The 26,343-nt window shown below is 44.0% G+C and overlaps 2 protein-coding genes across 2 annotated transcripts; both read right to left on the bottom strand.

Annotated features, from left to right (window-relative positions):
• Nucleotides 1-5,964: 5,964 nt before the first annotated feature.
• On the bottom strand, nt 5,965-10,625 carry KRT34 (keratin 34). Its single transcript, XM_031011471.3, has 7 exons — nt 10,203-10,625; nt 10,017-10,099; nt 9,359-9,515; nt 7,872-8,033; nt 7,655-7,780; nt 7,258-7,478; nt 5,965-6,458 (listed from the first exon to the last, which is right to left on the bottom strand). Exons 1-7 carry the CDS (start codon nt 10,548-10,550, stop codon nt 6,371-6,373), a joined length of 1,185 nt encoding a protein of 394 aa, XP_030867331.3. The 5' UTR covers nt 10,551-10,625; the 3' UTR covers nt 5,965-6,370.
• Nucleotides 10,626-22,063: 11,438 nt separating this feature from the next.
• KRT31 (keratin 31) lies at nt 22,064-26,090 on the bottom strand. The gene is made up of 7 exons (XM_004041673.5): nt 25,526-26,090; nt 25,251-25,333; nt 24,758-24,914; nt 23,801-23,962; nt 23,584-23,709; nt 23,187-23,407; nt 22,064-22,512 (listed from the first exon to the last, which is right to left on the bottom strand). The coding sequence occupies exons 1-7, from the start codon at nt 25,964-25,966 to the stop codon at nt 22,359-22,361; spliced, it is 1,344 nt and encodes a 447-aa protein (XP_004041721.4). The 5' UTR covers nt 25,967-26,090; the 3' UTR covers nt 22,064-22,358.
• Nucleotides 26,091-26,343: the final 253 nt, after the last annotated feature.

Here is a 26,343-nt window from a genome sequence, read left to right as displayed (position 1 = left end):
CCAGGCCAGAGTGCAGTGGTGCAATCTCAGCTCACTGCAACCTCCGCCTCCCAGGTTCAAGCTATTCTCCTGTTTCACCCTCCCTAGTAGCTGGTATTACAGGCGTGCACCACCTGTAATGTGCCTGGCTAATTTTTGTATTTTTAGTAGAGATGGGGTTTCACTATGTTGGGCAGGCTGGTCTCGATCTCCTGACCTCAGGTGATCCACCCGCCTCAGCCTCCCAAAGTGCTGGGATTACAGGAGTGAGCCACCGCACCCGGTCTGAATCTCTACCTTTAAAATGATTCCACCATCAGTGAGATGTGGCATGGGCATATTGGTTTAAAATCAGTACCAAACCATTAAAGTCCTATTGGATGAGATCAAATAACATAAAGCAAATAGCTGAATTCATTAGCTTTTCTCTAATTACCTTGTGTTCTTCTCTCCTTCTTCTACGCCCCAAGCTTCAAAAGAGAAAAATCTGGCAATGGCACTTTTTAAAGAAAAGGAAAGGAATAGTGTGTCACAGACTGGTAAATATGTCCACAGGGATCCCTATAACCATTGCTGTAGCTTCTACCTCAGTCACAGTGGAATAATCCAGAGATAAGTATCCTTGTGTCTTTAAAAGTGGAGGTCAGAGTTTAGAAAACACAACTATTCCCACATCTTGAGTAGAAGTAACTATAATTTCTGCACAGCTACTTGGCCATTATATACTAATAGTTGGAAGAACTTGGGTCTATCGAGAAAAGAGCCAAGTTTCAATTAGTTTCTCACAAAGTCTGGAAGGCAATTGCTTTTTACTTACTCCACTTGCTGTGTACTGTGAATTCTTATCTTTACATGGGTGATGCTATTGTCTCTGTTCAATGGCCCTTCATTAAACATGACGAGCAAGTCAAATCCTAACAAACCGAAAGGTTCTATACATGCCAATATAATAGCGGCAGATGCTATGGTTGAGGCTTCTGGACTTAAGACGTGAGCAAATTGCAGTTGAGGTTTAAGGATGCTATTTATTATGGAAGCCCGGGCTATTTCCATAGAAGAGATCACATGCCAACCCACCAATGATGCTTAACCACGGAGTGGACATAGGATGGGTCTTCTGCTGAGGCCACCTTCCTCATTGTGGGACTTCAAAGGCATTAGGAGGCCTCCCTCCTTCTTCCCAAAGCCATCTTCTCCAATGTCCAGGCTCTGGTGCTTGAAATTGTCACCGTGAGAAATGTAAAATTTATTCTTTTAGAAATACGAAGTTACATTGGGCTACTTGAAAATTAATTATATTTTAATATGTACAAATGAGAAGGAGAGGCCAGGAGCAGTATCACTACATGCACACAGAGCAAGAAGATGGACTTTTTGCCAAAGAGGGATCCCAGAGGGGAATTAGAAAAGCAGAAAGACTGTCCAATAACAACCCCAGCCCATGGTTTTGGGCCAGCCTGTTAGAGCTTCCTAGAAAAGCAGAAGATAGGGCTTCCACAAACTGTTCCATAAAGGCAGCCGTTGTCAATTTATCAATCCTCCAGCCTCAGGACATTGAGAGGAGAAATTGAAGGGGTAATTCAGGAAATAAGCCAACAGGTTTGGCCCTGTTCAATGGGGCTTCTGATAAGGGACAAGCAGGAGAGGGGCTGAAGAATGAGCCAGGTCAGCAGTAAGCTAGGCTGAGCAAAAACAGATACAAACACCTCAAAATGGAACTCAGGAGCTAGTTCTACAAATCCTCTCCAGAGCCACCATGTTTCTCTTACACTCAGTCTTGGACTCCCAATGGGAATGGAGTCTTGGAGTCTTCAGGGACCAAGCCAAGTCAGAAAAATACAAAGTTCATCTATGCTATGTGTTTTTTTTAACTTTTATTTTAAGTTGAGGGATACAAGTGCAGGTTTGTTACATAGATAAACTTGTGTCGTGGGAGCTTGTTTTACAGATTATTTCATCACCCAGGTATTAAGCCTAGTACCCATTAGTTATTTTTCCTGATCCTCTCCCTCCTCCCACCCTCTACCCTCCAGAAGGCTCCAGTGTGTGTTGTTCCCGTCTATATGTCCATGTGTTCTCATCATTCAGCTCCCACGAGATCTATGCTATGTTTTTGACTACTCTAGACTATCAACTCAGTCTAGAATAGACAAGAGCATGACACAATCCAGGACGATGTAATTTAATGGTGCTAGTCTTCCTGAAAAAGCTGGATCCAGGGCCCACTCAGAGATGGAATGAAAACCTATATATGTGTCCTGCTCTGCAGATCAAGGGAGAGGGCAGATGCTAAAACCTTTTGACAGTACACAGAAGATAAAGCAAAGTCAGCTGAGTACAAATGTGTTGTGTTGAACTTTTGCATTACACTCACTATTACGTTGGTGATTTGAGACAGACATGAAAAAAACATGGAAATACAGCTTCTTCCCTCAGCCTCCAACAGACTCTGTTCTCTTTATAATCACCAGGAGTCTCCCCATTGCTTTAACCAGTAGATTTGTCTGATTCTCACCATCCTTGCCCTGGATGCTGTTGACAACTCTTTCATTAGAGCTCCAACTTCTTTTGACTTCTGTGTCCTTTAAGGTGCTTATCCACTTCCCTCTCAAACTGCTTGCAACCAGATGTCATCTCTGTCCTCAAGATCTGGCAAAACCAAGGCTGAACCTCACGTCAGGGACTTTGGAGAGCCCCAGCTGAACTCTGTGGTTTCTATCAGTGGTCCTCAAGGTTCTTCTATTCCCTGCTAGCCTCCATTGGACAGTCTTAACAATTCCTATAGCTCTAATTATCATCTTTATTTACCCAGCTCTCCGACATCTCCCTCAAATCTAGTTATTCTTCTCCAGGTCTCTCCAATGGAGACTCATCGTTGTTTCATTTTCTCAGGCTGAAAATCTTCAGACCCATAGTAGGTGTTTGTGATGGTTAATTTAATGTATCAACTTGACTGGGCCAAGGGATGCCAAGATAGCTGGTAAAACATTATTTCTGGGTATGTGTGTAAAGGTGTTTCTAAAAGAGATCAGCGTTTGAATCAGGAGAGTGAGTAAAGATCACCCTCACCAATGTGGGCAGGTGTCCTCCAATGTGGGTAGTCAAATAGAACCAAAAGGTAGAAGAAAGGCAAATTATTTCTCTCATTGACCTGTAAGGGAGAAGCAGGAGAGGGTCTGGAGAATAGGCCAGGTCAGTAGTAAGCTACGCTGAGCAAAGACAGACACAGACACCTCAAAACGGAACTCGGGGTCTAGTTCCACAAACCCTCTCCAGAGCCATCATTGTTTCTCTTACACTCAGTCCTGCACTCCCAATGGGAATAGAGTTGAGCTGGGACATCCATCTTCTCCTGCCCTCTAACATCAATGCTCCCAGTTCTTGAGCCTTCAGTCTCAAACCAGGACTTACACCACCATCCTTCCTGATTCTCTGTCCTTTGGGTTTGGATTGGAACTATACCACTGGCTTTCCTGGGCATCCACCTTGAAGACAGCAGATTATGAAACTTCTCAGCCTCCATAATCATATAAGCTAATTCCTCATAATAAATCTCTTTCTATGTATCTATAGATAGCCTACTGTTTCTGTTTCTCTGGATAACCCTAATACAGTGTGTGATCAGTACTAGTTTCCTTCCTTTTCTTTCCATTGTTCCTCTATCTCTACTCAGCTTCCATATTTAAGCCACGCCTCTAAAACCTACCCCTCTTTGGCCTCACTCTCCTCCACTTATCTCAGTCCTTATTGTCTCTCACCTCTTAATTGATCTTCCTTCTATTTCATCCAGCTTCTAGGACTCCTCACAACCCAACCTGTACACAGCTGTCAAGTATATCATATGGCAAACTCCCTTACAAGAAAATCTCATGTATAATCATTCGGAGCACTTCCAAATATGGCCGTACCTAACTACCTTGCAGTTTCATCTCCTATTACCACACTTACCCTCTGTTCTAGGCTAGGGATTGGGTTGTCAATTTCTAAACACACCTCATAACTCCTCCAGGCAAAGTTCATGCTCAGGAAAACTTTCCCTCTTCTTTTTTTTTTTGAGACAGAGTCTCACTCTATCATCCAGGCTGGAGTGCAGTGGCACGATCTTGGCTCACTGCAACCTCCGCCTCCTGGGTTCAAGCTATTCCCCTGCCTCAGCCTCCTGAGTAGCTGGGACTACAGGTGTGTGCCACCATGCCTGGCTAATTTTTTTTTTTTTTTTTTTTTTTTTTTTTTTTGTATTTTCAGTACAGACGGGGTTTCGCCGTGTTAGCCAGGATGGTCTCAATCTCCTGACCTCGTGATCCACCTGCCTCAGCCTCCCAAAGTGCTGGGATTACAGGCGTGAGCCACTGCCCCTGGCCAAAACTTTCCCTCTTCTATGGCCTACACACACTCACCTGACCAGACATTTCCCAGCAAACTTTATTTCAGAATTATGCTAATATCATACAGTAATCGTTGATTGAAGTTGAAACTATGCGAAGTATATAAAGTTTTAATAACCTCCCATGAATTTTCATTAGTGTTACTCTTCCTTATTTATTCCACTTACAGTATTCCATGGTTTACATCGTCTTTAATTAGGTGATGATATTGCCTCTGCTGAAGGGCCTGCAGTCAACAAGACAGGCAGACAAAATTTATATCAACAGAACATTTGGGTTTTCAAGGCTTTGACTGAGTGCTCCCTCCTTCTTGGAGCCTCTTCTTTTCATTCTCTCATACATCTGAAATTCATAATTCTTTATCTACACCTTTCTTGAGCCACACTGATATTTGTCTATGACGACTGTAGCTTTGTCTCATCCACTCTAAACTGTAAAACATGCTGTGGGCCGAGACTGGGATTCACTTATTTGTGTTTCTCAGTACCGCCCACAGTACCCAGCACACACTATAGATGATTGATTGCCGTTGTGTCAATCAGATAGGATTAAATTAAATGGATAATTGAGACTGGCCTATAAAATTGAAAGCTTTAAAAATTCAGGGATGAGGCAAGTGGGGTGTGGGGTAAGATTAATGTTTTGGGGGAGATGTTTAATGAACATTGGCCTTTCTTGGAATTATAGAAAATGAAATGATAAAGAGGCTATGGAAGAACATTATGGATAAGACCAAAGATCTAGGGGAAAGAATAAACTTGAAGAGGGGAAAGGTAAGGACTGCATTTAAAGGGTCTATCTGGAGGACAACATGTCAGGCATAACAAGTGGGCGGCAAGATGAACCAGTTTGGGAAAAATACGTTTTAGTCCAATTAAACATGATGTAATGACCTGATACCAAGTGAAGCTGTCATATGCGCAACAGAAAACCTGGAAACTGAGCTGAGATGAGAGGGAGATGTGGCAGTCATCAGCATAGAGGAGCTAGATCTACATGAACAGGGACGTAGAAAGAGAAAGACAGAGGGCTGAGAATATAGGTGTTTCCTTCATTTGGGACAAAAAGGGGAAGACAGCTAACAAGACAACAGAGAACAGGTAATTAGGGATATTACAAGAAGACCCAGAGTGTGCAGGGTTATGGAAATCATTGAAGGTGTATTTTAAGGGAGGAGTAGGTATCTATATCAGCAAGGCAGGAGCAGCAGAGAGGTTGAGAGGAGAGAATCACTGCTCTTTGAACAGTTTCTGTAGAAGCAGTTTCTGTAGTTTCTTCAGGCAGTTTAGGAGAAAGGGAAGCAGAGCATTCTATTCTGATGAGGGTGAGAGCTGGAGATAGCAGTGAAGTCTGGGGAGGCTTTGCAAAATTGCCAAGGGCCCTGTAGTCAAGGCAAGGCAAGCATGGGTATTGAAGGCCAGGTTTCCTGCATGGCCTACCCTGGGTGGGAGTCTCCCAGAAGGATGTCCTTCCCTGTCTACATCAGTGTTTCTGGTGAAGCATAAAGGCTTGGCTCAGTCATTTACTTCATTTTATTCTCCTAATGAAGGGGTATTTTTATGAAACAGCTACGATGAGTAATTTACAATGCATGAATATGAATGAGAAACATTTATTATGCCAGAGAAATGAAGTTTATTGGGAAGTAAATGAAGTCTCCTCCTTGCATTCCAGAGAATGCCAAAGAAGAAAGGAAAACAGGAAATGCAGTAGTACGTTCAGGAAACACCCTAAAGTAGTAACTGGAGCTCAGATTACAGGGAGCTGAACATCTTTAGAAACCAAGAGGCTCGACCCTCAACAGGAAGGAGTTGTCCAGACATTGGAAGTTGATGTTGTGTGTCTTTGCTTGGGTTGGGAAAGCTTTTCAGCATTCTAGAAATAACATAGAGGCAAGATGAGGTTTCTTGATGTCAGCTGAGCTCCAGAAAAGTCAGGACTTGAGGATCCTTCCTGTGGTTGATCTAAATGGCTTTGTAGATGTCTTCAAAGAGGATACAAGCTTTTCAATTGCAGCAACCCTTTTGAGAGGTGCCACAGGGTCCACAGGAGTTGCCACTAGCATTGGTGGTGGCGCATGGGTTGCAGGGGAGCCTAGGAGGACAAGGAGGTTTAGAATGGCTTTAGGAGGAGGTTTTAATGCACATAATACCTTGGGCTTAATGACACAACCTATGAATTCTCAGTGGCTGGAGTTAGTTGGAATCAAGTTCTTTTTGTTTTGTTTTTGAGACAGGGTCTTGCTCTGTTGCCTAGGCTGGAGTGCAGTGGTGCGATCTTGGCTCACTGCAAGTGGGAGCCAAGGCTCACTACACCTCCCAGTTTTAAGCGATTCTCCTGCCTCAGCCTCCCAAGTAGTTAGGATCATAGGCATGCGTCACCATGCCTGGCTAATTTTTTGTATTTTTGGTAGCGATGGGGTTTCACCATGTTGGCCAGGCTGGTCTTGAACTCCTGACCTCAAGCGATCCACCCACCTCAACCTCCCAAAGTGGATTATAGGCATGAGCCATTGCACCCAGCCAGAATCAAGTTCTGATTACTACCAAACCCTTCTCTCTCTCCCAGAATGCCATGTGCAGAGGTGGAAAAATTGTGCTTTTCAAAAATATTATCTCATACTCTTGAGGTCTCCTGGAACTTAATGTGCCTTACACAAATGTTATTCCTACGACTGGCCAGCTCCTACCACCACTCTTCCATTGTTAGCCCCCTGAGGCAGGGGCTGTTCCCTTACCTTTGGCCTCCCTTTGCTTAGCTATCACAGATCACTGGACACATGCTACACAGTTAATCTGTGTTGCCTGACTAGTTGAAAAAATGGCCACCATTTGTGTGCCTACAATATCCCACTGTACACATTCTTCTCAGACATTATTTGCCCCATACTCACTTGCAGTCCTCACTCTCCAGGAGGCTCCGGTACGTGTTGATCTCACACTCCAGCCGGGCACGCACATCCAGCAGCACCTGGTACTCCTGGTTCTGCCGCTCCAGGTCACAGCGGATCTCCGCCAGCTGGGACTCCACGTTGGTGATCAGGCTCTGCACCTGGGACAGCTGGGAGCTGTAGCGGGCCTCGCTCTCCGTCAGCGTGTTTTCCAGAGAGTCTCGCTGTGGTGGGGAAGATCAGGAATGTCAGAGAGCTGCTCCTTCAAAGGGTTTCTTCACAGGATTACAAGGAAGTCACAAGCTCCAAGAACTAAGGAGAGTGTGTGGCCCCAAGCACATCCCCAGGACTCTGCCTCCCAACTTCCCATCGCTCACCAGCAGGTCTGAACAATACACACCAGGTTGTGCTGGGCCTGCAGCTCGATCTCCAGGGCATTGACCGTGCGTCTCAGCTCGATAATCTCCGCCTGGCAGGACTGCAGCTGCTCCGAGCTGGATACCACCTGCTTGTTCAGCTCCTCGGTCTGAAACACCCAAGTGGGGAAAGGATCAGACCCTGTCTCCAGGGCCCTGGGGCACCTCGGGTCCTGAGTGGCCACGTGCTTAGATGCCCACCTGCGTGGCGAACCATTGCTCCACTTCCCTGCGGTTGGTTTCCACCAGAGCCTCATACTGACTCCTGGTCTCGTTCAGGACCTGGTTCAGGTCCACAGTGGGGGCAGTGTCCACCTCCACATTGAGGCGATCTCCAAGCTGGGAGCGCAGGGTGTTAACCTCCTGTTGGAGAAAAGGGAAACAATGAACCTACGGCAATGGATCTGCCATTTTCCTGCTCCAGGGAAATGAGCACGATACTGCCCAAAAAGCACTAAAAGGAATATTCTGATCATTCCCAAAGAGTGACACACACATTTTATAGCAATAAACTCCAACAGGGATCACATCAATTGCTGTCCCATAGAAGATGTGCCATCTTCCTGCTCTAGGAAAATGAGCCTGATGCTGCCCAAAAAGCACTAAAAGGGGCCGGGCACAGTGGCTCAAGCCTGTAATCCCAGCACTTTGGGAGGCAGAGGCAGGTGGATCACGAAGTCAGGAGATTGAAACCATCCTAGCCAACATGGGGAAACCCCGTCTCTACTAAAAATACAAAAATTAGCTGGGCGTGGTGGCACGTGCCTGTAATCCCAGCTACTCAGGAGGCTGAGGCAAGTGAATCACTTGAACCAGGCAGTCGGATGTTACAGTGAGCCTAGATCACGCCACTGCACTCCAGCCTGGTGACAGAGTATGACTCCGTCAAAAAAAAAAGCACTAAAAGGAAGATTCTGATCATTCCCAAAGACGAAAAAACACATTTTATAGCAATAAACTCCAACAGGGATCACATCAATTGTTGTCCCATAGAAACTGAAACAACCTCACACCTTCTACAAGACTAAGTCTAAATTCCTTGGCATATGCAAGTCCTTCCCCGCTTCCCATCACATCTTCACTTTCATCACATCCTTGGAGGTACTGCATGCCCAGCCATACTCAGATACACCCTGCCCTGCCACTTCTGTGTCTTTGTTCAACCTCTTCCCTCAGACTGAAACACCCAAGTACTGGAATCCTCCTCTTTGCATCTGAGAAGAGTTCCCTATCTCCTCTTGGGCAGCCTGGATTATTTCTAGAGCATACTGCTTGTACATCTCATATGGTACTTGTTTCACTCTGTCTTGTTTATATCACTGTGTTTATATGACTGTCTTTCTATACTAGACTGTGAGCTCTTTTAAGAAAAGGGCCATGTCTTATTTCTTTTTTGTCCCTCCATCTCCACCACCAAATTCAGGACCTAGCAGTGATCAGCAGAGAGCAGGGCTCAATGAATGATGTCCCTCCTCAGTAATTCCAACACCTGCCTAACCCTCACCCAGCCGCTGAAGAATGAGCAGCTCATCCACTCCTTGATATGGATGTAGCACCATCACTCTCTGAGAACATCTTGAGTTCCTCAGAGAAGGGTCCCAGACCAGGGATCCAGACAGTAATCCTCTCCTGATTCCCAGTGCTAGTAGCTTAGTTCTGAGGCCTGCTTTTGTGAATTTGTTTCATACCTCCTCATGGTTCTTCTTCAAGCAGATCAGCTCCTCCCTCAGGGACTCCACCTGGGACTCCAGGTCGGACTTGCAGAGGGTCAGCTCATCCAGGATCCTGCGTATGCTGTTGATGTCCGACTCTACCAACAGCCTCAGGGACTGCTCCGTCTGGTACCTGCACGCGTTGGAGTGGGAGGATAAGTCAGGAAAGAAAACCACCTTCCCCTCTCATGTGTTGTTTGGGTAGAATTGGCCTGAATCTTCTTGAACTTACACAGTTTTCTGCCTCTTCTCTTCCATATGCTTCAGTCAAGCTGTCCATGGATAGGCTGAAGAGGTTCCCTGACTCACCTAACACCACGAGGAGCCCACAGGCACACATGAGATGAAGTCTCTCACTGTGTTCTCAGTTTTGTTAGCTAATATACCACCAAATCAATTCCCAAAGAACAATTCATTTCAATCTCTGAATTTCGTGGTTTAAGAAACACTTCCAAAAAAACCAGTATAGACCAAAGAGCAGGCAGCACATGAGTCTAGTTCCCTATTTGAAACTAATTTTACATAACCAGCCCTAGGAGGAGAAATAGGGAGAAATGGCTTTCTCCTCTCTTCCAGGCAATAGTAGGTCCCTAGGGCCATGAAAGAAACATAGGGACCTTGAAGTTCAACATACTTGCTTCTGAAGTCGTCAGAGGCCAGCTTGGCATTGTCAATGTTCACCACCAGCCTGGCATTCTCAGCCTTGGCACACAGAATCTGAAAAGAAATTTCTCTCATGAGGTACACTTGAACTTGAAAATGTCTTACTGTTCAAAGAGAGCCAGCTGCTGCTGGCTCCCCATATGGCCAACCCCCTCACCTTCTGCTGGAGCTCCTCAATGGTCTTGAAGTAGGACTGGTAGCTGGGGCACAGCAAGGGCTCCTGCTGCTGGGACCGCTCCTGGATGAGTTTCTCCAGCTCCGCGTTGTCCCGCTCCAGCTGACGCACCTTCTCCAGGTAGCTGGCCAGGCGGTCGTTCAGGAACTGCATAGTCTCCTTCTCGCTGCCATTGAAGGAGCCCTCACAGAACCAGTTGCAGTTGCTCACATTGGCGGGGATGTTGCAGGCCCCAGGCAGGGTATAGCCGTGGCAGCTGGGGGGCACGCAGGGCCGGGAGGAGCAGCTGGTGCGGCAGCCCAGGCTGGGCAGGCAACAACTGTAAGACATGGTGCTGGAATAGGTAATGGAAAAGCAGGTAAGCTGCTGGAGGTGGATGTGGGCCGGTTTGAGTCTCTCCTTCCTCCGCAGTCCTTTTATAGCATTAATTGTGGGTGGGGGCTTGGCATACAGCATAGTTTCCTTTCCTAATGCTTCAGCTAATTTTTCTCCAAAATATGCTAGTTAGATGCTTCTAAAGAGTCCCCCCTCAACCCATAAAATTATTCCATTCAGCTTATGTCACACCAGACTCTTCCTGGGTGCTAGTGGTTGGTGAAATCAGAGTTTCATCAGATGGCTTCATAGGAGATAGAATCATCACAGCCCCAAAAGGCTGTCTGCATTACTCAGAGGGGAGGACAGCCAGGGACATGGGGTGGAGTTGTTTGGGAATCAGGGATTCCTCACCCAGGAGTTTCCGCCACTGTTCTTTCTCCCCAGAGAGAGAGCTCTGAGAGAGAGCTTTGAGAGTTACTCTTCCAAGTAACTCTTTTCTCCAACATTCATCCATGTTTCAGCATTCAATTTGTTTTTATAGCAGAAACTCAACCTGTATTCGCCGAAATGATCCTGAGCCTTACTATTGGTTGGGGTTTAGGGAACTTGCCAACACATGGAGCAACTGAAAACAATGGCATGTTCATGGTTGAGAAATGAGAAAGTAAAATGGAAACCAATGGAATGGATGGGAATATACCTAAAAGAGGGCATCTGCAAACGGCAGCCCACACGTCAAGTTTACCCTGCTGAATTTTTGTAAATAAAGTTTTTGTTTGTTTGTTTTCTGTTTTTTTTTTTTTTTTGAGACAGAGTCTCACTCTGTTGCCCAGGCTGGAGTGCAGTGGCACGATCTCGGCTCACTGCAACCTCCACCTCCCGGGTTCAAGCAATTATCTGCCTCAGCCCCCCAAGTAGCTGGGATTACAGGTGCCCGCCACCACACCCGGCTAATTTTTGTGTTTTTAGCAGAAATGGGGTTTCACCATGTTGGCCAGGCTGCTCTTGAACTCCTGACCTCGTGATCCGCCCGCCTCGGCCTCCCAAAGTGCTGGGATTACAGGCGTGAGCCAATGCGCCCGGCAGTAAATAAAGTTTTAATAGAACACAGCCATGCCCATTTGTTTAGCTATTGTATATGGCTGCTTTTGTGCTACAGTGGCAGAGTTGTGTAGTTGTGACAGAGACTATAGTGTCCACAAAGCCCTAAAATTTAAAAATTTGCCAACTTGTACTAAAGCAACAGCCTCTCTAAAGATGAGCAAGAGTAGAAATATCTAGAAGAAAAAATATGCTGGAAACAGTCTGGAGCAGTGAGAGTTCAGATGGCAGCACTGAAGCATGAATATGAAGCATAATACTGCAGACTCACCAAGAAATGAAAATTGGAGCAAGGGTGCTCAGAGGTATCTTTGTATCCATGGTGGCTTTTTCTTAAGTTCTCTGGAAATTTCTATCATCTTATTTCTAGACTTGTTCCTCTTTCTAGAGTATTAACTCTCCTAGAGGTATGACTATGCCAGCCTGAGATGCTTCCAGGACAAGCCACAGTGCCCATGAGAATGCAGATTTACTCTGTTGTCCCTACAAGTAGACACTGTCTCTGATAAGTGTGCTTCTATCACCTCTGGGATCCAGTTACCCTTTGACTCTTGCATAACCTAGGGAACCTCTCTATTGCCCAATAATCACTCTTCACAGAATAGCCTTCCCTACCTCACTTCTTTTCCCTGTCACTCTACCTTGCCTTTGTTCTGCAGAGAAACAAAGTCATGTTTCAGAAAGAAGTCCCAAAAGATTATTTGTGGAACACAATACAAATCATTTAAAGAAGGCTGCGTCTGAATTTCAAAGGCAGCATGAGAGGAGCAGAAAAGCATATCTTCGATTTTATTTATTTGAGTGTTTCCTCTTTTTTTCTTAGTCTATCTAGAGGTTTGTAAATTTTCTGTGTCTTTCAAAAAAACTGTTTCATTGATTTTTTGCTATTGTTTTTCTAGTCTCTATTTTTATTTATTTCTGCTCTAAGTTTTATCGTAAGTATCATAATAAAATTTAGAGCAAAAAGTGTTATTATATCCTTCCTGCTGCTAACTTTGAGCTTAGTTTGTTATCTTTTTTAATTTTTTAATTTTTGTAGGTACATGGTAGGCATGTGTGTATGTTTAGATATAGGTTTACGTATATACATATATAAAACTTTCCTCTTAGTACTGCTTTTGCTGCATCCCATAAATTTTGATACGTTGTGTTCTCATTTTCATTTGTCTCAAGATATTTTCTAATTTCCTTTTTGATTTCTTCTTTGACCCATTGATTATTTAAATGTTTTTTAATTTCTACATATTTGTGTATTTTTCAGTTTTTTTCCTATTTCCATTCTAGTTTTCTAGTTTCATTCCACTGTGGTAGGAAAAGATACTTAGTATGATTTCAATCCTCTTAAATTCGTTAAGACTTGTTTTGTGACCCAATATGTGATCTACCCTGGAGAATGTTCCGCATGCACTGGAGAATATGCATTCTGCTACCATTGGATAGAACGTGTTATTTGTTAGGTCCATTTGTTCTATAGTAGTGCTCAAATCTGTTGTTTCCTTGTTGATTTTCTATCTGAATGTTCTATTCATTATCAAAAGTGAGTTACTGAATTCTTCTATTATTGCATTGTCTATCTCTCCCTTTGGTTCTGTCAATGTTTGTTATATATATATTAGGTGCTCTGATGTTGGGTTCATATACGTGTGCAATTGTTATATCTTCCTGGTGAAATTTTTCATTATTATATAATGTTCTTCTTTGCCTTTTGTGACAATTTTTGACTTAAAGACTATTTTGTCTGATATATAAGTACAGCCATCCTGCTGTCTTTTGGTTACCATTTGTATGGAATATTTTTTTTCCCATTCCTTCACTTTCAGCCTGTACATTGTCTTTAAATCTAAAGTCAGTCTCTTCTAGATAGTATGTAGATAGAACTTGTTGGTTTTTTGAAAATCCATTCAGCTACTCCATGTCTTTTGATTGGAGAGTTTAATTCATTTACATTTCAATAAATTATTGATAGGGAAAGACTAATATTGCCATTTTGTTAATTCTTTTGTCTTTCTCAGAGTTCTTTTGTCTCTCTTTTCCTATCTTGCTGTCTTCCTTTGTGTTTCATGGATTTTTGTATTGATATGTTTTTATTCTTTTTTCTTTTTCTTTTGTGTATCTTCTATAGGTATTTTTTTGTGATCATCATAGGGCTTATATGAAACAACTTATAACTGTCTGTTTTCAGCTGATAACTTTCACTGCATACAAAAACTACTCTTTTGCTTCTCCCACACACATCTTTTATGTATTGATGTCATTATTTACATCTTGTTATATTGCATATGCATTAACCTATTTTTATAGTTATAGTTATTTTTAATACTTTTATCTTTTAAATTTTATAGTAGAGGGCCAAGTGTGGTGGCTCACACCTATAATCCCAGCACTTTTGGAGGCTGATGAGGGCAGATCACCTGAGGTCAGGAGTTCGAGAACATCCTGGCCAACATGGAGAAACCCCGTCTGTACTAAAAATATAAATATTAGCTGGGCGTGGTGGCAGGCGCCTATAATCCCAGCTACTCAGGAGGCTGAGACAGGAGAATCGCTTGAACCCGGGAGGCGGAGGTTGCAGTGAGCCGAGATCACACCACTGCATACCAGCCTGGGTGACAAGAGTGAAACTCTGTATCAAAAAATATATAAAATAAATAAATAAATAAATAAATAAATAAATAATTTTATAGTAGAATTAAAAGAGTGATTTACCTACCACCATTATAGTATTACAGTAGTCTATATTTATCAATATATTTACATTTACCAGCAAGTTTTATACTTTCACATGCATTTATATTACTGTTTAATATCCTTTTGTTTCAACTTAAAGAACTTCCTTTAACATTTTTTGTAAGGCAGGTCCAGTGATGATGAACTACCTCAGCTTTTGTTTATCTATAAAAGTCTGTATCTCTCCTTCAGTTTTGAAGGATAATTGTACTGGGAATGATATTCTTGGTTGGCAGTTTGTTTGTTTGTTGGTTTGTTTGTTTTCAGCACTTTAAATACATTATCCCATGTCCTTCCGGCCTGCAAAGTGTCTGCTAAGAAATGTATTAATTACCTTATGGATGTTCCCTTGTACATGATGTCACTTTTCTCTTGCTGCTTTCAAAATTCCCTCTTTGTCTTTGACTTCTGACAATTCAATTATAATGTGTATCACTTTGATTTATTTGAACATCTTATTTGGGATACACTGGGCTTCCTGGATCTGGATGTCAATGTTCTTTCTCAGGTTTCAGGAGTTTTGAGCCATTATTTTTTTTAATAAGTTTTCTAAACTTTCTCTCTCTCTTCTCCTTCTGGATCTTCCTAATGTGAATGTTGGTCTGCTTGATGATGCCCCATACATCTCTTAAGCTTTCTTTACTCTTTTTTATTCTTTTTTCTTTTTGTTCCTCTGAATAATTTCCAATTGCCTGACTTTGAGTTCAATGATCCTATCTCCTGCTTGATTTAGTGTGCTGTTGAATCCCTCTATTGAATTTTTCAATTCAGTTATTGTATTTTTCAGCAGCATGATTTCTGTTTGGTACTTTTTGTATTTTCTGCCTTTTTGTTGAAAATTCTCACTTTGTGTATTGTTCTTCTGGCCTTGCAGAGCATCTTTAATTATGGTTATTTTGTTTTGTTTTTGTTTTGTTTTGTTTGGTTTGGTTGAGACAGAGTCTCACTGTGTTGCCCAGGATGGAGTGCAGTGGCATGATTTCGGCTCACTGCAACCTCCACCTCCTGGGTTCAAGCATTTCTCATGCCTCAGCCACCTGAGTAGCTGGGATTACAGTTGCGCACCACTGCACCCAGCCAATTTTTATATTTTTAGTAGAGATGGGGTTTTGCCCTGTTGGCCAGGCTGGTCTCAAACTGCTGACCTCAAGTGATCTACCCACCTCGGCCTCCCAAAATTGCTGGGATTACAAGCATGAGCCATTATGCCCAGCCTGTGGTTATATGGTTATTTTGAATTCTCTATTTTGAATATACGGTTATTTCAAATTCTCTTTCAGGTAAATTGTATATCTCTTTCATTGGGGTCACCTTCAGGAGATTTATCTTGTACCTTTGTTTAGGACATATTTCCCTGTTTCTTCATTTTCCTTGGATCTTTGTGCTGGTGTCTGTGCATTAGACAAAACAGCCACCTCTCCCAATCTTCATGGACTGGCCTTGTACTGGAGAAGACCTTCACCAATCAGCCCAGCCAGAGATACTGGGGACCTCTCAAATTTTTGTGCTAGTCCAAACCACCATCTTTGCAGCCTCCAGGCATCTTGAGTATGGCTAGTTTCCATAGCACTCTGGCACAGGTGAGACAGAAGCCCATCCCTGATACTGTCCACAGAAAAGGCAGAATATTGGACACAGGTCGAACTCTCTCTCTCCAGGGAGAGCCTGGGACCCAGGGTTTTTCACTGGCTCGCTCTGAACTTGGCCAGGGAGAGGGCTGTGGTGAATATTCATATGCTAGTTAAAATTACCCTCTTTGTTCTCAATGGCTCCTAGATGTCTGGAGTATGCTGGATTCCATCCGCATTCTAAGACAGGCAAGACAGAAGCTAGTGCATTGGCAGCTCTCAGAAAAATCTGAATGTTGAATGTATGGTCCAGTTATTTCCTCCTCTCCCTGCAAAGAAGCTGGGAGCTGGGGATTTCCTTCTAACCATATGACACTATGCTGAGAAAGCAGGGATTATTGTTATAGAGTATCTTAAAATCTTTCTACCAACTTTGATTTGGCTGGTTTTACACTCATCCAGGGTACAAGAGCCTCTCAAATTGTTACTAGATTTCTCACAAATAAAATTTATCTGAGTATTATTATTGAATTAGTGTGTCCATGACGGTGAGGAGGGTCCAGGGCTGCTTATTTCCTCATCTTGCTGATGTCACTCTCCAAAAAACACGAATTTGAGATTAAATGACCTGGATTTACATCCTTACCTATGATATGAGCTCAGAGAAGTTCATTCCCTTTTTTGAGTCTTGTTTATCTCATCTCTTGAATTGAAATAATAATAATGCTGCCTACCTCATAGTTTTGTTTTTTTGTTTGTTTGTTTTTGGTTTTGGTTTTTTTTGCAAAAGGTAAGGTATTGTGTGTGAACATGTTTGGGGGAGGGAGTGATGATGTTTATTTCCATAAACTTCATTGTTCCTATTGTTGACCCAGGTGGCTCAGATGAAGAATTTTGTGAAAATTCTACTTCGTTAAGCAGACAAATTGCCCATTGCCCATCCCAACCCAGTGGTGCTCAAACTTCACCCACTTACCTTGTAAGTACTAGGGGCACAGAACTCTATTCATAAATTAACCATCAAAATGCAAATGTTAACATTAACTTAGTGGTTGAAATAGGAAGTTGGCAGATAACCATTACCTCTATCTTCTCTGCTAAGTTCCTGATCTTGTGGGTTTGGTTATCTTATTTGGGGTAGTTCTTGAGGAGGACAAGTTCTCCACATGAAATTGTAATATCACCAAAGCCTCTTTTCTGGTACTGGGATTGAAACGTGCTTTTGTTATCCTCTTGGAATCTTCTAGCCTTATAGCTCTGTGCAAGCATTTGTAATAATGATCATAATGGCAGTGCTGTTGTTGATGATGATTCTGCCATTTCATCAAGGCTTATTAGATGCCAAACAAGGCACTAAGCACTTTGGCACATTTCTTATTTGATTCTCCCAACAACTCTATAAGGTTGGCCTATTATTCCCATGTTACAGATAAAGAAATAAACTGGGAAAGGCTCCAAATTTGCCCTAGATACAGGCAATAAATGGTGGAGCAGGGATTTGAACAATTCAGGTTTATGACTCCTGATCATGAACACCTAAACACAGTACAAAACCTTTATATTTGGCACAGAGGTTTCTCTGGTTTGTGAGGGAAATATTCATTGTTTCCCATTGCCCCTTACTTCATAGTTTTTCCTTCTGGTCCCCTCTAGGGCCCTGTTCCCCACCCCTTCATACTCCATCATTCCTCCAAAGGCCTCTCTGCCCAAGCCTTTGAGCACCCAGCTAATCTCTATGGTACCTTCCTGAACTAAGGCCAAGTCTTACTCATTTATTTTTCTCCACAGGGAAATAATCGTCCTTTTGCATAATTGATCCAAACTGGAAACTAGATTGTCTTTTCTGAACATCTAAGCAAATTAAAATGCATAATCACATTACCTAAGTGATTTAGAAATTAGAAGAAAGACTACCCTTCTAACCATGAGTTTTAACCCTGTAAAAGTTCATCTCAGAAGTAAATTCAGTTTCCTAGAATCAAAGAACTCTAAAGCTAGAAGGACCTGAATTTATGGAGGACAAAACTAGTGCCCAGACAGTAAGGTAGTAAGGAAATGAATATCAATCAATCACTTTCTAGTCAGATAGTCTACTAGGTACCTTTGCATATAGTATTTCATCCTCACCCCAGAACCTGAGTGTTCAGGTTCCATTTTTGTCACCATGTAGCAGAGATGAAGAATCTGAAATGTTGGGAGTAAATTTAACTCATTCAAAATTTGACACAAGTAAGCAGGCTTCAGTCGGCCTGACCCGTCATATTTATTGTGAGTTAGAGAGATGAGACACTGACCTAGGCCAGGCTGTGACAAAACATAACAGCTGGGAGAAAATGCAGAAGAGAGATCATGGATTCCAATACCAGCTATGAGCACCAGACAAGACACACCTAGGCTTCCTGCACATCACTTTACTCCTCAGCAAACTGGGAGTTTAAAAAGTAACAAATCCCATCTGGGCGCAGTGGCTCACACCTGTAATCCCAGCACTTTGGGAGGCCAAGGCAGGCAGATCACGAGGTCAAGAGATGGAGACCTTCCTGGGCAACATGGTGAAACCCCGTCTCTACTAAAATACAAAAAATTAGCTGGGTGTGGTGGTGGGCGCCTGTAGTTCCAGCTACCTGGGAGGCTGAGGGAAGAGAATTGCTTGAACCTGGGAGGCAGAGGTTGCAGTGAGCTGAGATCGCACCACTGCACTCCAACCTGGTGACAGAGCGAGACTCCATCTCCAAACAAAAAAAAAAAAAAAAAAAAGTAACAAATCCCACAAGCTTATCATGGCATGGCTTGGCTCCTGGAAGTAACAGGATGTGCTTGTATAGAGGAAAATGCTGAGTGCTCCTGGACAGCCTGCTGTTCTTCCTGCAGATGCTGACAGCAGCCTCAGGCCTCAAAAAACTCAAATGATGGCTTTAACTCCAGATGTAAGGACGGAAAAAAAAAGTGCCTTAGCTCCATCCCAAAGTAAACATAAAATTTGCAGGGAAACTGAAAGGAAAAGAAACAGCAAAAGTATCCAGGAGATAAGCCTAGGGAAAAGTCAAAGGTCGGAGAGTGGTAGATCCTGCCGGCTAAGAGTTTAGACCAAGACAGCTCAGGAGGCAATAAAACAGGTCACCAAGGGCATCAGACATGACAAATAGCCCAGACAACTGAAAAAGGAGCTGCCCTCCCACCTATCACGAGAGGAGCCTGGGGCCAAAAAGTATCAAATGTGCCGAGCAGACCGCACACTTCTGGTGCACAGCTGGGTTTAAAGAAGAAAGAATTTATGGTGTGAAAGACAATAGGACAATATGCAAATCCTGCTGTTGAACCTAAATCCAAAAAGAAAAAGAAAATGATGATACTTTTTTAACCTTAAGAAGCTTAGCTGTACCAGCAATAATAAAAATTGTCAATAATCCTAATAAAAATATGTGGTCTACAAAGTGTTTCCATAAACAGCTTTCCATGCTTCCTTTGGCAAGTTTATAAAGTAAGTAGAGAAGACATGGTTATCTCCACTCTACCTCTGGGGCAACTAAAGCTAGGAGAAGCCACATGTCTTATCCAAAGACACAGAGCTATAAGGTCGTAAATGTCAGAGCTAGAATCCAGGTTCTGGTAAGTGAGTCTCAACCTAGCTCATTGGAGGCTCATCACCTGTAGAGCTTCTAAAACTCCCAGTGACCAGGCTGAATCCCAGATCAATAAAATCAGACTCCCTGAGGGCAGACTCAAGCCTCAAAAAATTGTTTAAGTTCCCTGGGTGATTTCAAACACAGCCAAGGTTGAGAACCACTGTCCTGCCGTGTGTCTGATGATGATGACAGAGCACCTGGAAATAATTTGAAAGCCACATGGAAATGTTTAAGGGGAGGTATAGCTACAACGATTGAGATTTTTATGGTTTAAAAAACATGGCAGAATTTACAGATCCTATAAATTTTGCCTCCAGCCAGAATTTTTCTTTATTCCAGGATGCCATCTCTAGTCAAAGCATGTTTAGAAATTTCCATTTTGTTAATGTCTGTATCTTTTTAATATCCAGTTTGCTGATAACAAACCTTTGTCCTTTGAGGATAGGTTTGACTTTTTTGAAGCTGTTCAAAGAGAAACCTTGTGAGTGACGTAGACAATCAATTTGGATCATTTTTAAAACCACCTCCATAGGATTGTGACTCATAATTGAATCTAAAGGCAGTTCCTGAAGAGACTTGCCAAAAATTAGTGGGAATCTGTGCATAGGGTTCAACAATGTGAATGTACTTAATGCCCCTGAATTGTACATTAAAAATGGCTAAAATGGTAAATTTTATGTTGTACATATTTTACCACAATAAAAATAAAATCAGAGGGCTGGCAGGGTTGTGTTTCTCTTTAAAGGGTCTAGAGGAGAATCCTTGCTTTTTCCAAGGTCTAGAGATGACCTGCATTCTTTGGCTCATGACCCACTTCCTCCATCTTCAAATCCTGCAAGGACAAGGCAGGTTCTTCTCACATCACATCACTCTGACCTGGGTCCATAGTTTCATCACCTTCTCACTCTTCTGCCTCCCTCTTCCACTTTTAAGAACCCTGAGTCCACCTGATAATCCAAGATAATCTCCCTATCGTAAAGTCAGCTGATTAGCAACTTTAATTCTGTCTGCAACTTTGATTTCCTTTTTTATGTAATCTAACATATTCCCAGGTTCCAGGAATTAGAACATGAACATTTTGATGAGGGATGGAGGCGACAATTATTCTGTCTACCACAGGAGCTATTAGCAGTACTTTTGTATTATTGTAAAATAATATACATAAGCAGGATGTGGAATAAAGAAACAAGCAACATGAGAGAGAGCCTCTGGACTGAGCTTGACCTTGGGTTTGGAGGAAATCACAGACACAGGGTGAATCATAGTAGAGACAGAGTTCCAGGTCAGAGGCTTCTCACAAGCCAAGCAGCAAAGCACAAATCCAAATCCATCCTGGAACTTGAGTTTTAAAAAGAAGAATCAAGGGAGAAATTATATGGTGGAGAGAATCATCGCTTTATGAAAACAAACAAAAATATATTTTAATATATTTATATATATTTATATATATATTTATATATATTTATATATATATAAAATTCCGATTCACTTGATCATTTTAGGACACAGGACTATGTTTCACCCAGGTGGAGTCTGATACCCGCTGGGAAAACCTGGTGTGGTGGGAAAAGTCAAAGACCTCTGATCCCTTCAGATCAAAATGGCCCTCTATGGTTTCGGGAGGTCTATGCTTAAACACTTCCGTGGGTCTTCATGAAAGTCAAAGAAAGATGCCCTTTCTTGATAAACACCAATGCCATTGGGTACCAGCATTGTCCCTTTCAGTACTCAGAGTTCCTTCTAGCACCCACCAGCTGTTCACAGTGCCAGGGGACTGGGCCTTATAACACCACTACTTGGGGACTAGTTTTTTAACAAATTGTCAGTAAGTTGCAGTCAGGAACTGTGTGTTTCTTCATGTGTCTCTCCCCATCCCACCACCCAGCATCTGCACAGAGTAGGTATTCAACAGGTACTGGTTGGATTGAATTGAGAAAGGCCAAAGGATCAAATAAAGAGTTGACGGGGTCTCTAAGACTTGGAGTCGAGGAGGGAGGACAGAAGCTGGAAGCCCAGGCTGATAATGATCTACCCACACAAGGGAAAGGAGGAATTCCTGGGCATAGCAGGGCAGGTCAGAGGGTTTCTTCGTTGGGAAATGCCTGGACCACCAATAACCCAGAATAACACAGCACTGAACCCGAAACTCCTGCTGAAAGAACATGAGTTTTCTAGATCTTCTTTCCAGCCCGCAGCTCATGCCTCTTCCACTCAGATTTGGATACAAGCAGCTCTGGGAGATGTCCAAGTTAGAAGGGAAATCCAAGAATAGCTTAGGGGAGATAGGGACTGCAGCACTCAGCACCTCCACCCTCCTTCCCACTGGCCTGCCTGCCTCGCTCCTGGGTCCAGGGCACCAGATTCACCATCTGCCCCTGAGGCATGAAACTGCTCTGGTATCCAAGAGTCAGGCCATTATATGGCCTGTCTTTCAAGTGGCTTTTTATAGTGTACTCAGGTGATGAGCACGTTGAAACAAATGAATACAAATGAAAAAGGCATCTGCTTTGCCAAGGAAATGATATTTATTAGGAGGTTAAAAGGGAGGGCCACTGGCACATCAGAGAGTTCTCTGGGTGAGCATAGGAAGGAACAGACCCCCAGGAAGGAAAGGGTGAGCAGGACAGTCTGGAGTAGTTGGGGAGGCTGCAGGCTTTGGGTGAGTTTCTTGGCTGCCTTACTCGGGCAACTCCAGCCATGCAAATGATGTTTTCAGGCCCCTTTTGTTGAACCAGAGCCAGGTCACAGCTCTGGAGTCCTGGGCTCTGCATCCTTGCTCCTCCGGCATTCCCTAGGTTCTAGCGCACGAAGGAATTGCAGGGCCCACAGCGGGGGCGTGGGGCACAGGGTGTGCAGGGGGCAGGAGGGACACAAGGGGTACAGGGATTGGAGAGACAGGGTCCGATGGGCTTGCTGCACGCGTTGGTCGTGGCACAGGGATTGCTGGGCAGACTGGAGACAAAAGAATGATGTGGAAAAGTGAGTTAAGGGCAATTTTAAAATCATATGCCAGAGATATCCCCAAGGGTAAGAATGCCTGGGTCAAGGGACTTGACCTGGCCTAGAACAGAAAAGGCACAGACTCCCCTGCTACAAAGATAACTCAAATTGTTAATGGTCTCCCTGCCATAGAGCACCAAGGTAGACAGAAACTCGGAAACTCTGATGTCTACTCTCAAATCCATTCATGCCAAACTGATGACATGGGGTGAGTCATTTACCTTCTCTAAGCCCCAGTTTACTTTCCTATAGAATGGAGGGAATACTGATCCAGCCCACCTGGTGGTAATTATAAGATCAAATCAGGTAGCCTATGGGAATGTACCCACCAGACAATACAGTATTGTAAAAAGTAAGGCATTGATCACATATCATGCAGTCATGCATATTATCATAGTAGAATGCAAAGACTTGGCAGTGCAATTTCAGTTTGTACATCAAACAACTCTTGCTACCAAACCATTTATGTTTTAAATGATGGCCATATTATGTTGTCTGAGTTCTGTTTGAACATGTCTAGTGTGAAGGCATAATTTCCTTTCCAAGGTATGCAATATTTGCATGGTGTCTAACTGTTACACTCACACGTGCATCACTTCATCAAACACGTCTGCCCATGTACTCACTTGCAGTCCTCGCTCTCCAGCAGGCTCCGGTATGTGTTGATCTCACACTCCAGCCGGGCACGCACATCCAGCAGCACCTGGTACTCCTGGTTCTGCCGCTCCAGGTCACTGCGGATCTCCGCCAGCTGGGACTCCACGTTGGTGATCAGGCTCTGCACCTGGGACAGCTGAGAGCTGTAGCGGGCCTCACTCTCCGTCAGCGTGTTTTCCAGAGAGTCTCGCTGTGGTGGGGAAGATTGGGAATGTCAGAGAGCTGCTCCTTCAACGGATTTCTTCATAGGATTCCGAGGAAGTCACAAGCTCCAAGAGCTAAGGAGAGTGTGTGGCCCCAAGCACATCCCCGGGACTCTGCCTCCCAAGTTCCCATCGCTCACCAGCAGGTCTGAACAATACACACCAGGTTGTGCTGGGCCTGCAGCTCGATCTCCAGGGCGTTGACTGTGCGTCTCAGCTCGATGATCTCTGCCTGGTAGGACTGCAGCTGCTCCGAGCTGGATACCACCTGCTTGTTCAGCTCCTCGGTCTGAAACACCCAAGGGGAGAAAGGATCAGACCCTGCCTCCGGGGCCCTGGGGAGCCTTGGGTCCTGAGTGGCCACGTGCTTAGATGCCCACCTGCGTGGTGAACCATTGCTCCACTTCCCTGCGGTTGGTTTCCACCAGGGCCTCATACTGACTCCTGGTCTCGTTCAGCACCCGGTTCAGGTCCACAGTGGGAGCAGCATCCACCTCCACATTGAGGCGGTCTCCAAGCTGGCAGCGCAGGGTATTGACCTCCTATGGATGCAGAAAATACAAGAGTTACTATGCTCAGCAAAGAATGGACTCTAAGGAATGGCATTGCTTGTTGAAACCCTGTTAGTCTATTTTCTCGGAAAAGAAACTTTGAGTGGAGCAGTTTGTGACAGCTCAAGGCACTCCATGTGGCATAGCCCCCTCCCCACCATCTGCTGTGCCATGGCACTTGGCTTCAGAAAAAATCCCAAAAGTTTGCTTGGATGCCACTGAAGGATGAACTAATTGATATTCAACTTTCCCAGTTTACAAATGGCTGTGAGGACCTCAGAATGCCCAAAAAAAATAGGCTGTGCAATTTCAGACCATATATCAAAAAACTCTTGCTGTCAAGTAAGAGGTAAGAGGATGTCATGGCCCCTCCCAAGAGAGAGGAAGAATCTCACAAACACTCTTCACTAATGCTTTGAAAGAGTAGAGACTCACATTTATAAGGTTTGATATTTTTTTCTTGGCCTTTGCCAAAAAAAAAAAAAAAAGACTTTACAAAGCAATAACACTGCAATGCTAGGACTCATTCTACAACTGTTGATCAACTGCAAGCACATGGAGCTGCTCTGGGCAACTCAAATAATGTGCTAGTTTAAAGTGAAAGATGTTTCCTGTCTGGGAACATGAACAGGTCTTATCTCTCTCCAATTTTTCTCTTGCCGTGATGTTTTCAAAGGAAACCCTCAGTCTTATACTCATACTCTGCATTCTGCTGCCCCAAATCACTAAAGCCACCCTGAGCCAGAGGCTGAGACAGGTTTGTGCATTTCTCATTTCTAGTCTCACCTGCTCATGGTTGCTCTTGAGGCAGAGCAGCTCCTCCTTCAGGGACTCCACCTGGGCCTCCAGGTCGGACTTGCACAGGGTCAGCTCATCCAGGATCCTGCGCAGACCGTTGATGTCCGACTCCACCAGCTGCCGCAGGGACAGCTCGGTCTGGTACCTGCGCAAGGACAGGGTCAGAGTGCTACCTGGTAGATCTTCAAGACTCACAGGAATGATTTTTGATAACCTCATGTGCCTTATCTTTCCACTTTCTGTAATGAATAGGCCCAGGAGACAGAGGTTTCTGGAGGCTCCATCAATACCCAATATTCATCCCAAAACAAACAGATTGATGTGAGTCCTCATCTGTTTTTGCATTTCTTTGCTTGGTTCTCCCCAATCCTCTGCAGAATCCTTCACAACAAGTGGGTAGATCTGCTTTCAGATGGAAATCCCTTTTCTTTAAAGATTAAACAGAAGCAATGGACACTAGTGCAAATTCCGAACAACTCACTTGGTTCTGAAATCATCTGCAGCCAGCTTGGCGTTGTCGATCTGCACCACAAGCCTGGCATTCTCAGACTTGGTACACAGGATCTGGGGAGTGAGAGGTGGCTTAGTGAGGACTGAAAATAAATATTAAATCATCAACTTTTTAAAAGCGACAAGCCATTTTGAAATAAAAGGAAGCAAGAATTATGACAGCACAGAAGCAAGAAACACACTTCTCTATCACAGACAGAATCACAGCAAACTCTCTTGCTTGGAGATGACAGCAATACCGCTCACCTTCTGCTGGAGCTCCTCAATGGTCTTGAAATAGGACTGGTAACTGGGGCACAGCAAGGGCTCCTGCTGCTGGGACCGCTCCCGGATGAGGTTCTCCAGCTCCGCGTTGTCCCGCTCCAGCTGACGCACTTTCTCCAGGTAGCTGGCCAGGCGGTCGTTCAGGAACTGCATAGTCTCCTTCTCGCTGCCATTGAAGGAGCCCTCGCAGAACCAGTTGCAGTTGCTCACATTGGCGGGGATGTTGCAGGCCCCGGGCAGGGTGCAGCTGTGGCAGCTGGGGGGCACGCAGGGCCGGGAGGAGCAGCTGGTGCGGCAGCTCAGGCTGGGCAGGCAGAAGTTGTAGGGCATAGTGCTGGGAGGGAGGGAGTGAGTGCCTGGCTGAAGACAGAGTCTAAATTCTCCAAGCCACAGAGCTGTGGGTCTCCTTCCTCTAGGGAGCATTTATATCCCACTGCAGAGGGTGTGGACACAGTATGTAATGTCTTTTTTCTTTTTATTTCTTCACTTCTTTTCAAACGCCCTTTCCTTCAGTCTGTTATTTGCCTTCCTCTGAAGAGTCCCTTCTCCCATAAAATTCTTTACTTGGGCTTCTTGCTAAGTCAGGACTCCTCCGCAGACAGTCCACCCATGAAATCAGAGTTCTGTGGTAGGCCTTCAAAGAGGCTACACAGTCCAGCCCAAGTATCTGCCCTCATTAATTGAGGTGTTGATGCATCCGATGACATTCTTTTGTGTCACATAATCCTGCAGGCCCATAAACATACTCATGTCCTGGTCCACCTGCCGTTTCTAGGGAGAAACACGGATTGGTTTGAGGA

Source organism: Gorilla gorilla, chromosome 4, assembly GCF_029281585.2.
Source record: "Gorilla gorilla gorilla isolate KB3781 chromosome 4, NHGRI_mGorGor1-v2.1_pri, whole genome shotgun sequence".
Classification (NCBI taxonomy): Eukaryota; Metazoa; Chordata; class Mammalia; order Primates; family Hominidae; genus Gorilla; species Gorilla gorilla.
Note: the sequence above shows the minus strand (reverse complement) of the source record. Positions and strands in the feature narration are given on the sequence as shown.

Bases quoted from the DNA above. Each gene is read 5' to 3' on its own strand.
- KRT34 (XM_031011471.3), bottom strand. From the start codon at position 10,550: ATGTCTTACAGTTGTTGCCTGCCCAGCCTGGGCTGCCGCACCAGCTGC. The intron at 10,100-10,202 runs GTGAGGGGGTTG...ATTTCTTTTCAG, and splicing joins TTGAGGAGCTCCAGCAGAAG to ATTCTGTGTGCCAAGGCTGA. The intron at 7,479-7,654 runs GTGTGTATTGTT...TCCCCACCACAG, and splicing joins TGCAGGCCCAGCACAACCTG to CGAGACTCTCTGGAAAACAC.
- KRT31 (XM_004041673.5), bottom strand. From the start codon at position 25,966: ATGCTCCCTAGAGGAAGGAGACCCACAGCTCTGTGGCTTGGAGAATTT. The intron at 23,963-24,757 runs GTGAGACTAGAA...CTGCATCCATAG, and splicing joins TCAAGAGCAACCATGAGCAG to GAGGTCAATACCCTGCGCTG. The intron at 23,710-23,800 runs GTGGGCATCTAA...TGGGTGTTTCAG, and splicing joins AGCAATGGTTCACCACGCAG to ACCGAGGAGCTGAACAAGCA.